Genomic DNA, 16,565 nt, shown 5'->3' with positions numbered 1-16,565 from the left:
TGTCTCAAAGTGGGGTTGTATCCAAGCGTGGTTGTATCCAAGCGGGGTTGTATCCAAGTGTGGTTGTATCCAAGCGTGGTTGTATCCAAGCGGGGTTGTATCCAAGCGGGGTTGTATCCAAGTAGGATTGTATGAAAGCGGGGTCGTCTCACAGTGGGGTTGTATCCAAGCGGGGTTGTATCCAAGTGTGGTTGTATCCAAGCGTGGTTGTATCCAAGCGGGGTTGTATCCAAGCGGGGTTGTATCCAAGTAGGATTGTATGAAAGCGGGGTCGTCTCACAGTGGGGTTGTATCTAAGCGGGGTTGTATGAAAGCGGGAAGGTGGAGGAAACCGGTCATCACTGCCAGCAGTTATAAAGTGGTAGTTCTCGTTATTGTTTTATTTTTTCATCATCAAAGGTCACTGGAAGCATTTCCAATTGATTTTTTTTATTGCAAGTTTTGTATCCAATCTGCCTCTTTGTTATGTTCTTTTGGGTCTTTACAAAGAGACATGCCTTTTGGGTGTCATGTGTAAATTTATCTCAGGGGGATTTGACACGTTTTTCCTTTTGTTTCCCAAGTTTGTGGTATAATATTTTCGGGTTATTTTCAAACATGCAGTTTTGTTTTCTCCCTTTGTTGACCTCATCATAGTTTTTTTTTTTTGTCTTTCTTGCGATCATCTCTATTTTTAGTTTGCTTTCAGCAGTCATTAGCCTTTCCCCATTACCCTTATAATTTAAAGTTTATATTTTTGTGGATTCTCCTTCATCCTCCTCTCCCCACTCGGTCTAATCCCAATTCTAATCACCAAATAGGAGAGAGATTCAACCCAGGGTCCAAATTGCACTCCTGATGGCCAATTTATAATGGAATGGGCAACACAGACCACCTGAGTTTAACTCCCAAGAAGCCGAGTGGACGCATTCTGCACACGTGGTGTGGTGTGTAGGATTTAGTAATTTAACCGCATTGGTGGTTTCAGCGCATGTGCACGGTTTACGGGGAATTTGATTATGTTGGAGGACTATCCAGCAGCACAAATACACAGCGACTCGCTTCAAAGACATCAGGTATAATAAATAATGGGCACAGTAAGGAGAACGAGAATAAAAATATGACAGAGAAACCCGATTGGCATGCTTAACCGAGACATAACGGTTTTCACGGCTATTTTAGGTGGGTAGACTCTGTCAGGAACACATGACGAACAGAAGAGTTGATAGTGGTGCGTGGTCTTCCCTATGGTGAGTGTCGGGAGACACGGCCGGTCTCACAGGTGTACAGAGATGACAATAGCACTTTATAGAGTAGGCTCACCCTTTATACCTGTTTCCACCTTGCAAACCCTTACCACCGCTTTGACAGGGCATGCTGGGTGTCCTGGGTTTTCCCCACATACGCTCACAGTCAAACGAGGAGGCAGCGCGTACCATGTTTACAGTGAATGTTATGACTCGGCCGCAGTTTGAACAACTGACCTCCCAGAGACAACTTGGCAAAGAGTTCTTGCTGAGACTTCCGGTCTGCATCGCTACATTGTACTCGACCAACGCTTTAATATGTGGTTGGTCGATCACTTCTGGTCAGCCATTTTCTCAAACGGTCAAGGTCAAATTTTAAAAATCGTCAATTTTCATCTGATCGAGTTGAAATTTGAACAGAATTGACACATTTACTCACCGAATTGTTTTAGCAAAAACAACAATGATCGTTTGAGCCGTTTTGACATGTCAATGATTTCCATTACAATACTTTCACAATATAATTAAATGGGACTTTTGTCATTTTATTATTGCCATTGTTATGTGCTCCTCCCCAAACTCCGGGCACAGGTTTTTTTTTTTTTTTGTATACTGAATCGAGGCTCGTGAAAGAGCTGACAACCGCGAGGGAAAGACAGTACAGGGGGACCACGAGGGAAAGACAGTACAGGGGGACCACGACGGAAAGACAGCACAGGGGGACCGCAAGGGAAAGACAGTACAGGGAGACCGCGAGGGAAAGACAGTACAGGGGGACCGTGAGGGAAAGACAGCACAGGGGGACCACGAGGGAAAGACAGTACAGGGGGACCGCGAGGGGAAGACAGCACAGGGGGACCACGAGGTAAAGACAGTACAGGGGGACCGTGAGGGAAAGACAGTACAGGGGGACCACGAGGGAAAGACAGTACAGGGGGACCGTGAGGGAAAGACAGTACAGGGGGACCGCGAGGGAAAGACAGTACAGGGGGACCACGAGGGAAAGACAGTACAGGGGGACCGTGAGGGAAAGACAGTACAGGGGGACCGCGAGGGAAAGACAGTACAGGGGGACCACGAGGGAAAGACAGCACAGGGGGACCACGAGGGAAAGACAGCACAGGGGGGGACCGCGAGGGAAAGACAGCACAGGGGGACCGCGAGGGAAAGACAGCACAGGGGGACCGCTCGGGAAAGACAGCACAGGGGGACCACGAGGGAAAGACAGCACAGGGGGACCGCGAGGGAAAGACAGCACAGGGGGACCGCGAGGGAAAGACAGCACAGGGGGACCGCTCGGGAAAGACCGCACAGGGGGACCGCTCGGGAAAGACAGCACAGGGGGACCACGAGGGAAAGACAGCACAGGGGGACCGTGAGGGAAAGACAGTACAGGGGGACCACGAGGGAAAGACAGCACAGGGGGACCGCGAGGGAAAGACAGCACAGGGGGACCACGAGGGAAAGACAGCACAGGGGGACCGCGAGGGAAAGACAGTACAGGGGTTTTGCTGTACTGACCTCGGTGTACCTCCGAGCCCCGAAAGGAGTCACGGCAGAAAGATGTGTTATGTGTGCCAATGACCAATGGTGAAACCGCACCAATCAGTTGATACCAAAAACCAAGTATTGTATTAATATCGCACAACAATAACAACTTGGGGGACCGCGAGGGAAAGACAGTACAGGGGGACCGTGAGGGAAAGACAGCACAGGGGGACCGTGAGGGAAAGACAGCACAGGGGGACCGCGAGGGAAAGAGCACAGGTGGACCGCGAGGGAAAGACAGCACAGGGGGACCGCGAGGGAAAGACAGGACAGGGGGACCGCGAGGGAAAGAGAGCACAGGGGGACCGCGAGGGAAAGACAGCACAGGGGGACCGCTCGGGAAAGACAGCACAGGGGGACCGCTCGGGAAAGACAGCACAGGGGGACCACGAGGGAAAGACAGTACAGGGGGACCACGAGGGAAAGACAGCACAGGGGGACCGCGAGGGAAAGACAGCACAGGGGGACCGCGAGGGAAAGACAGGACAGGGGGACCGCGAGGGAAAGACAGCACAGGGGGACCGCGAGGGAAAGACAGCACAGGGGGACCGCTCGGGAAAGACAGCACAGGGGGACCGCTCGGGAAAGACAGCACAGGGGGACCACGAGGGAAAGACAGTACAGGGGGACCACGAGAGAAAGACAGCACAGGGGGACCGCGAGGGAAAGACAACACAGGGGGACCGTGAGGGAAAGACAGTACAGGGGGACCACGAGGGAAAGACAGCACAGGGGGACCGCGAGGGAAAGACAGCACAGGGGGACCACGAGGGAAAGACAGCACAGGGGGACCGCGAGGGAAAGACAGTACAGGGGTTTTGCTGTACTGACCTCGGTGTACCTCCGAGCCCCGAAAGGAGTCACGGCAGAAAGATGTGTTATGTGTGCCAATGACCAATGGTGAAACCGCACCAATCAGTTGATACCAAAAACCAAGTATTGTATTAATATCGCACAACAATAACAACTTGCACAAGTACAATAAAACCTCAATTGCACAACAAACACCATATAATTCTTATGATGGTACCACCAGTTTCTTAACTCAATAACTCACGGTACTCCACGTGAGCGAACTGTGACACCCCCAAAGTCACTGTCACGACACCAGGTCACAGTCGATCCACGCTCCGGGGATCACAAGAAAAAAGGTCGCACCGAGACCTGAACCCAGGACGGCCGACATTCGACGCTGCCGAAGAGCCGCTGGGTGGGTGTCGGGCCGACGTCGGTCAGGCAAAAGTTCACCCAAAAGGCGACTGTGAATTCACACCTTCGGTTCACCAGACAATGACGCTGACATGAACAAACAGCGGCTACCAAGCGGAGAACCGCGAATTCCCAAGCGAAATCCACGACACACGAGAACCAGGCTAACGGCTGGTGCTGCGAGGTGAAATGGCGGACAGGCCCGTAATGGAGGCGTACCTGCTCTCCAACAATGATTCACTTTCGGAACCAACAGCAAAACCTGTCACGCAGGTTTATCTGCCACAGTAATATCGACACCGTCGCAGGAATCCCTTTCCCGGGGAAACCAATATTCGCTCATGACCAACGTTCACCAGCGTCCGCTCGACACCTCGAAGCAGATCGGCCTTCCTTCCCGATCTCACTTGATCCGCTTCTTCTTCTTCTTCTTCCGGTTTCTCCCGATCCATTTGGGTTTTCTTTTTAAACACAAATTTTTACCTTTGAAGACAGTTATCTCCATTTCACTCAAACTAACAATAATAGTACATGAAACAAAAAATGATTCAAGTGGATGACAACCACAAAGACGGAAGTAACGAATCCGTAACACCATATCTCAATAATCTCTCACGATGTCAAATTGAAACGTACACAGTTTTGTTTATTTGTAAGTATGTGCAGTATTTGATTGTGAAATTTGTTCAAAACAAGTTAAAGCTCAAGGCCAACCAGATCAAAATATATCAAACACCTATTAGGTCACATTTAGAAGATGTATCAACCACATTTGTTATGTGTAACAATCAATCATTTGAAACACTTCACTCAAATTTTCCAAATTGCTGTTTCCATGGCAACAATTGTTTATTTGGAGTTCCCAAGTATCAGCAGGACATATTTCATGGTTTTTTTTTTACACCATGCTCACGATTAACCTACTTACAGGTGTGATGATACCTGATCATGAGAATCACAGCATTTAGTAAAAATACATCTCGACAATGCATCTACAACAAGGACAATAAAGCATCTGGATTTGGTCTCTGATTACCCCCACCAGCCCACCTGTACTACCTGTCACGCCCTGACACAAAGCCAAACAATCTCCCATGAAAACATCAACCACAGATGGACATGAATGAAATTACCATGGCAGTTTCCTCGTAAACAATCAAGCACAGCTCAAAAGCATTTTAAGTACACCATTACAAAGCGACACCTACAAATACATCAAAGCCGTACTTTGTTTAAACTATAAAGCTAAAGTTCACAAGTAAAGCACTTTCACAACTGATATACAATGTGTTTCACCTATAATAAGGCATTTTCAATTGAAACTGGATGCACTCAAGTTTGTGTGCGTGTGTTGGAGTTAGTGTATGTTTTGGTTAGTGTGCACTGAGGTTCGTGTGTACTAGGTTAGTGTGTGCTGGATTTAGTGTGCACTGGTATGAGTGTATGTTTTGCTGAGTGTATACCAGGTTCGTGTTTATGTTAAGTGAGTGTGCACCGCGGTTAGTGGTGTGCTGTGGTTTATGTGTATTGGTTAGTGTGTGGTGGAGTTTGTGTGTGTTTCAGTAACACAAAAAATCTTGGCAGGAATAACACTAGTAGGTAATATAGAGCGGTGTTTCATGAGCTGTTTTCACTCTCCTCATCAACAAGGCCACGTGCGTTGTCCTTATCCCGGTGTCCTGAATGGTTTGGGGGGAACACAGCAAGTAGATAATGTCAGCCTCTTACTGCACCAACACCTGTTCATGCACCTCAAATTTTCTTCATTCTGAAATCTTGAATTCCATATCCCTTCCTTATCGTCATAAGGAAGAGGTAGTCACATATGATATTGATTAGTATATTTGCGTGGATTAGGTGCAAATAATTTGGGCTACTAAGGGGGTAGCATATATATATGTACAGTGCGCATTTCAGAAAGTATTCAGACCCCTTCACTTTTTTCACATTTTGTTATGTTGCAGCCTTATGCTGAAATCGTTTAAATTCATTTTTCCCCTCATCAATCTGCACTCAATACCCCATAATGACAAAGAGAAAACAGGATTTTAGAAAGTTTTGCAAATTTATTAAGAAGAAAAAACTGAAATATCACATTGATATAAGTATTCATACCCTTTGTTATGACACTTGAAATTTAGCTCAGGTGCCTCCCATTTCTCTTGATCATCTTTGACATGTTTCTACACCTTGATTGGAGTCCACCTGTGGTAAATTCAATTGATTGGACATGATTTGGAAAGGCACACACCTTTCTATATAAGGTCTCACAGCTGACAATGCATATCAGAGCAAAAACCAAGCCAGGAGGTCGAAGGAACTGCCTGCAGAGCTCAGAGACAGGATTGTGTCGAGGCACAGATCTGGGGAAGCCTACAAAAAAAACTCTGCTGCATTGAAGGTTCCCAAGAGCGCAGTGGCCTCCATAATTCATAAATGGAAGAAGTTTGGAACAACCAGGACTCTTCCTCGAGCTGGGGCCGCCCGGCCAAACTGAGCAATCGGGGGAGAAGGGCCTTGGTAATAGAGGTGACCAAGAACCCGATGGTCACTCTGGCTGAGCTCCAGAGATCCTGTGTGGAGATGGGAGAAACTTCCAGAAGGACAACCATCACCAACACTCCACCGATCTGGGCTTTATGGCAGAGTGGCCGGACGGAAGCCTCTCCTCGGTGAAAGACACATGAAATCCCGCTTGGAGTTTGCAAAAAAGCACCTGAAGGACTTTCAGACTGTGAGAAACAAGATTCTGTGGGCTTTCATGTGTCTTGTGGACGTCGAGAGCAACTCGCACCAATAACCTGACAAAACAACGTGCGCAACACGTGACAACACAGGATCACTACGAACGGCAGCGGCCACTTCTGCAGCAATTACCAGACCAGATTCAATCTGTTCCAACATGAACACTCAACCTCAACTGCAGGTTCAGCACCGGCCTTTGGAGAACGAAGCTCCGCCCCTCTCCCCACGTGCAGTGTACCTAATAATTGCAACTTTTCATTGTGACTACGTCTAAATAATGAAACATTCCGACTATATAAAGAATACAGCTCAAATGGAAAAGTCCCTGGGAAAAAAGTCTTATGGGCGGTGTATAAGAACATTACATTACACCCTTCTGTCCGGCGAAAACCAAAATTACTCTTTTCGTTACAGCATACAAAATGACATAATTTTTTTTACAGATTTCAAATAAACGTATTTAAAGTGTACGTGCACATAGCTTATAAAATAAGAACTAAAACATATCTCTGGCAATTTCCCATCTGTGTTATTTATTTACTTCTGATAACATGTGAATGCATGTGCGTGCACATGGGAAATACAGTTTGAAATGTGTAATTACATCTCATGTAAAATGTGACTTCAAGAGCTCAAAACCTCCCCCTCCCCCCCCCCCCCATCCCTCCCACATCACGCACACTGCACCGGGGAGTGGATCACCCACAGGGGAGTGGGTCACATACACACGGGGGAGTGGGTCACACACACACACGTGGACAGAATCATCTACGGAGTATACAATATAAATATATACAAGTCAGGAGACGACGATGGTTCACGAGCGAGCGGTATTCAATGACAAAGGACGGACTATAACCGAAACAGACCCGGACAGGCCAGGCCTGGAAATGTCAAAATGAAGGTTACTGACCTTGAAATGAGATAGAAAATAATGTATAATCAGTTATGTGGTTAGTTAGCTAGGTGAAACACAATACCGAAAATTCGGTGAAAAATGAAATGAAAAAAAAAAATGAAAAAAAAAAAGAAAAAGAAAAATCGAGCTCCGTGGGGCTAGACACATGACATTGGCCTAACCAAATATCGAAACCCCTGTCAGATTCCACCAAGATCCTCGGAGAGGATGTCGCTTGAACTTGATTACCCCCTAAAAAGACATCTTTTTCGGGGGTGGATCCGCCCACAACGTGCGCAATAGCCCCCTCTAGGCAGGACACAACTAGATCATGATATCAACCTCCCACCCAAGTTTCATCAAGATCGGATGATATCATCGGGTAGTTATGCTGCGGACAGACAGACACACACACAGATAGACAGACGCACACACATGACGAATATAGTGGTCACTTGATAACTCGTGAACCAATTATTTATATTTTTATACCCAAATAAGCACTCCAACTTCTATAATAATAACAAAAAAATCCCCCGATCCTGAAATGAAAAAACCCCAAAACACACATACAGGAGTGTGAATTACCCTTTCTTTGGAGCATATATGAAAGATCTTGGGTAAAAAGGTTTTTATAACCAAGTTATAGAGACGTAGCCGGAGGCCATAAGATTGCATTATATCTTGAGAAATTGTATCCTGGGGTTGAGGAAGCCATTACTTGATGCACCAGGCAGCACATCCAGTGCTGCATCCACCCATCGGCGGATGTCTGCACTGTGAGACAATTATTGTCCGTCTGATATAAAATGGGAAGAAGGTTTTCGTGTTTCAATGCCCAACTGTGAATACCTCATTGTGGTCTCCATGGCAGTGACAAGGTCCTCAAAATAATGAGGCCGAATTGAGAATATTAGTGTCTATTATTCAGTGATATAATGAGTAGTATATTAATTACTGGGTCATTAACTTGATGATCTCGCCAGAGCATTGATTAGTGTTTTCACAATTGCTGAAGAATGTAGTTTGATTGCTGAAATCTCAGGGTTCAGTGCTGGTTAGGGCATTGTTTACTGATATGATGTTGCTAAGATGTGATGATCTGAATGAATATATTTTGCTCTTTAACAATGACAGGTCCAGTTCCATTAGAGTCGTTGCTACCCAACCATCGTCATTAATCCCACAGAGCTGATACAACGTTCGTTGGTGACACATGCAGCCTTTGGCATGTAAAAGTGGTTAATGTATGTTCTGTCAGGTTCCTAACAAGCCTTGGCAGTCACCATGGAAACACAAATGGGTGGCTCATAATAGTCTCATTCGAGTGTTTTTTGGGCTATTGTGACCGAGTTGATTCTTCCAGATTGTTTGATTGATATAATGCTCTGACCAAATGAGGGTTATTTATATTTATGCCTTCGCCCCCGAAGGTGGCGGAGGCATTATGTTTTCGGGTTGTCCGTCCGTCCGTCCGTCCGTCCGTACGGGCTAAACTTCATTCTTCTCAGCAACCACATGTCCGATTGAGATGAAACTTTCAGGGTAGGAGAATTTCGGGGTAGGAGAACCCATGCAGAATGTTTTTATGATACTTGTGACGTCACAGGTCACGTGGTATGGCAGCCATCTTGGATTAAATGGAAATAATAATAAAAATTATTTCTCGGAAACTACTGAATGGAAAAATTTGAAACTTGGCACATTGTCAAGTACTCCCAATGGGGAACAAAATCATGATAATGATGACATCATAGGTAAAGTGGTACACCAGCCAAAAATGTTTTAATCTAATTCCTTATCTTAAAAATCTGAAATTGCATGCACGTGATCTATGACCCATTTGTATTGAAATATTAAATTTATGTCATCATAGGTCACGTGGTTTGGCAGCCATATTGGATTTAACCTAAAACCTTTAAAAAAAAAAAACTTCTCCCAAACCACCAAGTCAATTGACTCGAATCTTTACATGTGTCATTGACTAGGCATGGCGATTAAGAGATGATCACGAAAGCATCAATGGTCACATGGTGTGGCAGCCATATTGGATTGAAGGAAAATATTCAATAATTATATCTCTGAAACCGCTCACCCTATCGATGCGAAATTTTACAAATATCATCTAACACAACTGTTGCATATAGTTTGAAAATGATGATGTCATAGGTCACGTGGTTTGGCAGCCATCTTGGATAAAAAAACGAAACTTATCCGATCAACACGAAACTTCACAAACGTGATCCCCTCCCCATACATATGCAGAGTGTACATTTTTAAAGGCCATATGTCATGTGGTATGGCAGCCATATTAGCTTGAAAGCCGATATTTAAAAAAAATCCCTTCTCTGAAACCACTTCACTGATCGATGTGAAACGTGTAATGGCTGATGAAAATGTGATGGTGACAACAGCTGGAGGGATTTAAATCAAACTTATTTATTTTTAGGACAGTGAAAGAGGGCATCTACCCATTGTGGGACTATGCGGAGGCATACTGGCGACACAGTCACATTGCTCTCGTTTTTCATATAGTTTAAGGCGAGCCATACGTCCCAGGACACGGTTTACGCACTTTTCCACAAATTTCCCACGATGACACCAGACCTACCTTCATTACTGAGTGCCATCATATTTAAACTGCATTCATTTGTGGGATATCGTAATCTTATACAATATTGAATACATATGTTCTGTTATTTAAAACAATTACTTAAATTTAAGGGGTAATTCATTGGTGAAACACCAGCGCATTCGTCTTCGGAGCCTTCCAATCACCTCTTTTAGGATGAGCACTCCTGGAATAATGAAGATGACTTTCGGAAAATAATCTTCACCTTGTTGCAGAATATCTCTGTCTGGAACAATAATCTGAAACTATACTATACTCAAAACTATACTCTGAGGTTTCTGAAATTCAGACCAGACTTTGGTGGGTTAAACCGGTTTTATGAGTGCTCAACCATTCCTCTTCCCTCAGAGAATATTTCTGGTGTGTGCAGTAATTCTATTTGTCTGAAGGCCTTCGAGCTTTTGCATAGCCAGATTACATAGCTCTCTCTAAGGGCCGTTTTGGATGCTGAGTCCATTATAATCTTCCTCTTTGCTTTTGGGATGGCATTTGCTGAAAGATGTATTGTAAAATCCTCCACTACCTATTTATACTGGAAAGTAGTTTACAGACCATCTTCTATGTTCACAATCAGGTACCAGGTCTTCGTATTTGCCTTTCTTCCTGGCATATGCATTGGACAGGTTCTCCTCCATCTGGACTGTCAATTCAATAATGATGCCAATTCTTAGTTACTGCCGAATATATGGTGATATCAGGCCGTTTGACAGTTTCCGTAATTTGTGGAGGGAACACTATTGGCTTATGGTCTTCATCCATCAGGAGCATCCAATCAGCCTTCTGTAGGATGTCCTGTGTTTCTACCTGTGGAAATGGCAGGGCTGGGTTCCTGTAGGATGTACAATCAGCTGTACGGAATGCAATGGTGGGAATGGAGTTTGGCTTTGATACAATACTGGTCTTCTTTGATACAATACTAAGGAGCCTGGCCTGATGCAATCGCTCTTAGGGTTTGATCATGGCACCAGTTGTATCTTCCATTTTGGAGTGAGTAGCTGCTCCCATTTAAGATGTGGAGCGGTGTGCAATGGTGATGATGGCACAGTTGACACAGTCCAAGGTTGGCTGGCTGGGGAAGGGAGTTGGTCGTGGATAGCGTCGATGTGGAATGACAGCAGTTCCGGTGTCCATACATAGAGGAGTTTCTTCCATTATGTATCGGTCTGTATGGCAGAATCCCATCTCAACTACTGTCCTTGTTTAGCACATCCATACAGGTAGACCAACATGTCAATGTCCTTTACCAAATGTTTCGATTACAATACATCAATTTGCTTTTAAAACCTTTTGCATAAACTTTGAAAAATATACACCGACATCACATTAATATACAAAGATGTCCCTCACAAATGCCGTGGGAGACGTTCCTGGAGAGCGCACTATTATTTTAATGGGAAACTAGAACGGTACTCGGTAGATCACATACCTATACCCAGCTGAACAGTTTACGTTGTATCCCACTGATAGGCCATATCTGGATCCAGAACTGAAGCAAAATCTGATCGGCTTGTTCTTGTCATCTACCCGACTCATCCACCAAGTTTTGTCAAAGCTCATCCACAACCTTTTGAAATATCGTGTTACATATCGTTTTTTGTTCCATCTCTCAATTTTTTTTTTTTTTTTTTTGTCTACTGAATCGAGGCTCGTGGAAGAGCTAACATTTATTTCACAAACAAATCAACCAGACAAACAAAATATACAAAAAGAGGGAGTGGAAGACAAGATGGGGAGAGAAGGGGAAGCACACAACCACAACATTTGAGAGCAGGGAGAAGTGTGGGAGGGAGAGGGCTTGGGGGGAGGAGGCGTGGGAAGGGGGAGGGGGGGGAGAGGTATAAAACACAAGGGGACCGAAATTAGCGGGGGTAGAAAAGATCAAGGTTTTGGATGGGGGAGGATAAGAGATGGTGGTGAACAGCTGTTTTAAAGACCTGGAGGGTGGAGTGGGATTGAAGAGAGTGAGGGAGTTTGTTCCAGAGGCGGGAGAAAAGAGGAATGAAGGAGTGAAGGTGAGCAGAAAGTCTTGATTTTGGCAGTTTAACCATAAGAGGGTTGCAGGCAGATCTTGTGCGACCTGTAGGAATATTTGGGGGACAGAGCGCAGAGAGAGCTGGGGGGGAAAGCCCAGAGAGGAGTCGGTAGAAGACGGAAAGACCACCAACCTGCCTGCGGTGAGTGAGTGAAAGGCCCTTGGAGTTAGCTTCATCGCGGGAGATCCCAATGATTCTGAACGCTTTGGTTTCAACAGCATGAAGACGAGCTAGGTGTGAGGCAGGAGCACCAGACCAGAGGGGAGAGCAGTATTCCATAGAGCTGCGGATGAAAGCCTTGTATGTGGTGAGCAGCTCAGGTGTGCCAAGGAAGGACTTCGCACGACGGAGGATGCCCAGTCGGCGACTGGCTTTGGAGGCCAGATTTGAAATGTGGTTTTCCCAGGAAAGATCATGGCAAATAGTGAGACCCAAAAGCTTGAGTGACAGAACTTCTTGGAGAGGATTATTCAGAAAGTGGATGGGAGGGTTGTCCAGTCGGTCTTTTCGGAGAGACATCGTAAGAGTGTGAGATTTATCAGGATTGAAAGACATGTTCCATTTGTTTGCCCAGTTTGTGATTTTGTCCAGGTCTGCAGAGAGTGAGGAGGCTGCAGACTGCCGATCTGAGGGATGAGGAATGGAGCGACAGAGAGTAGAGTCGTCAGCAAAGAGATAGAGAGGATTTTCAAGAGAGTCAGAGAGATCATTGATGAAGACCAGAAAAAGCACAGGGCCCAGAACACTACCTTGGGGAACTCCAGCCTGAACAGGAAGAGGAGATGAGAGAAACCCATTCAGGGCCACACGTTGACTACGACCAGAGAGGAAGTCCGCCAGCCATGCGTGGAGATTTCCATGGATACCAAAGGAGGAGAGTTTGGTGAGCAGAGCGGGGTGCCAGACCGTGTCGAAGGCACGTGATATGTCGAGGGAGACAGCTCTAATTTCCTGTTTGGCATTGAGGACCTCCATCCATTGTTGAGAAAGCAGAAGCAGCATGTCCAGAGTAGAGTGACCAGGTCTGAAACCAAATTGATGATCAGAGATCAAGCCATTGGAGAAGAGGAAAGATTTCATATCTGAAGCAATGATGGATTCCATGACTTTGCTGATAATTGGGAGAAGGCTGATTGGTCTGTAGTTGCTAGGATCTGTTTTTGCACATTTTTTGTGCAAAGCGGTGATGTTGGCTGATTTCCAAGCAGATGGCAGATGACCTTGAGCAAAAGAGAGGGTGAAGAGAACAGAAAGAGGGAGTGAAAGAGCGGAAGAACATGATTTTAGGACCCGTGGGCTGATGAAAAACCACTTTAAAAATTCTCATATCCAGATCCGGATCTTCAACAACATCGAATCAAGTCGTCCTTGTCATACAACCAATTGTTTCGTCTGAATCTGTCCATAACCTTTTGAGATAACTTGCTCACAGACAGACACAGAGACAGACAAACAAACAGACAGGAGTGAACGTATAACCTCGGTCCACCTTCGGTGGTGGAGGTAAATATAATGCTTGTTGATATATATATATATATATATATATATATATATATATATATATATATATATATATATATATACTACCGGTCAAAAGTTTTAGAACACCTCAATTTTTCCAGTTTTTATTGAAATTTAAGCAGTTCAAGTCCAGTGAATAACCTGAAATGGTACAAAGGTAAGCAGTGAACTGCTCGAGGTTAAAAAAAAAGTTTAGGTTAGCAAAAACAGGAAAACAAAGCCAAGGTGTCAGTGAGTACAGTTTCCTACACCATCAAAAGGCACTTGGAAAATGGAGGAAACTCAGACAGGAAGAGGTCTGGCAGACCCAAAGCCACAACAGAATCAGAAGACAAGTTTCTGAGAGTCAACAGCTTGCGTGATAGGCGGCTCACAGGACAACAGCTTCAAGCACAGCTTAACACTGGTCGAAGTAAGCAAGTCTCAGTTTCAACTGTAAAGAGAAGACTTCGAGTTGCAGGTTTGACAGGTCGAGTGGCAGTAAGAAAGCCATTGCTAAGATGGCAAAATAAGAAAAAGAGGCTTGCCTGGGCCATGAAGCACCGCCAGTGGACTACTGAAGATTGGAAGAAGGTCTTATGGACCGATGAATCAAAATTTGAAATCCTTGGTTCATCACGCAGGGTTTTTGTACGCTGTCGAGTAGGCGAAAGGATGGTTCCTCAGTGTGTGACACCAACTGTCAAACATGGAGGAGGAAGCGTGATGGTTTGGGGCCCTTTTGCTGGATCCAGAGTCGGCGACTTGCACAGAGTGACTGGCACCCTGAACAAAAAGGGCTACCACAGCATTTTGCAGTGCCATGCAATACCCTCTGGTATACGCTTTGTTGGTCAGGGGTTCATCCTACACTTACAGCAAGATAATGACCCTAAACACACCTCCAGGCTATGTCAAAACTACCTTCGAGGAAAAGAACAAGACGATAGGCTTCAAATCATGGAATGGCCAGCACAGTCTCCAGACTTAAACCCCATCGAGCTGGTTTGGGATGAACTGGACAGAAGGGTGAAAGCAAAGCAACCTACAAGTGCAACACATTTGTGGGAACTTCTGCAACAGTGTTGGGAAGAACTTCCCGAACAATATTACATTTCCATTGTAGAAAGAATGCCACGAGTGTGCACGGCGGTTATATCTGCAAAGCCAAAAGGTGGCTACTTTGCTGAGTCAAAGATTTAAATTAAATTTTGTTAAACAAAATGATTTTATGATTTCTTTTTTATCTCCAATTGTTTATTTGTTCTATCCTTAATTTCAGAGTACATTGAGACATTAAACTGCGTAAATTTCAATAAAAACTGGAAAAATTGAGGTGTTCTAAAACTTTTGACCGGTAGTGTACATATATATTGTTACGGACCGCGGATAAGATGTTAATTTGCCGAGCGGATGGCGCCGCGGCCCGAACCGTTTACCAAGACTAGACCCGATCCTGAAATGTTGGCCAAATCGTGCCACAGATATTCAATGAGGGAAAAGACGAAGGCGACACGGATGTGAAGAAGAGGAAGACAGAAGTAGGGAATACGAATATAATTTATTTGCTATTTACAACCAAAAGTAACCAAGGAGAAGGAAGGATAATAAAATAATTTACAGAAGAAATCAAGGAGACACAGTGAAAATTGCTAGCTTATCTAAACAGGCTTAACTTATACCCTGGACAGAACAAACAAAAGACGGACTCACACGAATGGGGAATTTGCAGGCAGGAATGACAGGACTGAAATGGTTTGGGACGGCAGAGAAGGGGAGGAAGGCACGGAGCTGGCTGGAGCTTGATCCCTCACGGGACGTCGGGCTGGACCTCGATGGCTGCCGATGCCACCGATCCTGTGGTGTGCACGGGGTAACGGGTCGGAGCTGCCTGGTGGAGCCAACGCTGCTGGTGGGGGGTCTGGCGTGATGGGTTCTCTCTCCCTCTCTCACAAACTCGCAGGACTCTCTTCAGGCTTGTCTGTCATCTGATCTCCTCCCTCCTCCACTCTCCTGGGGGCGTCTCCCACGGGTTATATAAGCCCCACCCTTGACCCTTTTGCGAACCTCCCCCAAACGTTCTCTCTCCACCCTCTAAAGCCAACCCCTCATTCTGGGTTGGTCGGCAAGGGCTGGTTCACTCCTCCCCTCTATGACGAGGTGGAGACACGCCTTTCTTCCCCGACCTTACCTCGTGGCTAATGGTGGTTTTGGGGCGATTCGAGCCAGCCCCAGCCAAAGGGCAGCAATGGCGAATGAAGAAAACCGCCCAAATGCAGTTGGCAATTGCAGCAAACCTGGCAAACCTGGCACTTTGAAGATGCCATGTCGGAGGGATCTACCTTATTTAATGCAGTGCAATGGAGTGTCAAATTAATGGAAGACAAGGCCTTACCCTACTACACAGAATAAGGAAATAACTGTCAACAAGGAGGAAATCTATTATTGGCTACGTGGGTGCTTGTGAAATAACTACGGGCACGACCTTTGACCTTTATACAACAACAAATGGAGGAAGGAGGGCGATATTTTTACAATGTACTATACAATAAAAAACAATAAAAAAACACCATTCTCATATCCACAACAATATAATACTACGATGAAAAAAGGTTTAAGTACCAAAGCATTTCACAAATTCTTAACTTATCGATTTAAAATGATGTATGAATGTCTTTGTAGATGCAGCTAGTAACAATTCTGATCGTGCTGATTACAGAAAACTAAATTCAAATGGAGAGTTGGAAGGGCGGTGTGTGCACCTCGTAAACGTG

At 45.3% G+C, this 16,565-nt stretch overlaps 1 protein-coding gene across 3 annotated transcripts in view; it reads right to left on the bottom strand.

Moving 5' to 3' along the window:
* Positions 1-4,608: 4,608 nt before the first annotated feature.
* LOC137429576 (uncharacterized) overlaps positions 4,609-16,565 on the bottom strand; it is a 95,695-nt gene continuing 83,738 nt past the window's right edge. For all 3 annotated transcript variants that reach the window (XM_068119591.2, XM_068119592.2, XM_068119594.2), the window contains one exon: positions 4,609-5,662. In XM_068119591.2, coding sequence (XP_067975692.2) covers positions 5,601-5,662 — 62 coding nt within the window. In that variant the 3' untranslated portion in view covers positions 4,609-5,600. The remainder of the gene's footprint in view (positions 5,663-16,565) is intronic.

Source organism: Myxine glutinosa, chromosome 6 (assembly GCF_964187855.1).
Source record: "Myxine glutinosa chromosome 6, kmMyxGlut1.1, whole genome shotgun sequence".
Taxonomy (NCBI): domain Eukaryota; kingdom Metazoa; phylum Chordata; class Myxini; order Myxiniformes; family Myxinidae; genus Myxine; species Myxine glutinosa.
The sequence above is the reverse complement of the archived record's forward strand: the minus strand, read 5'-3'. Positions and strand labels throughout refer to the sequence as shown.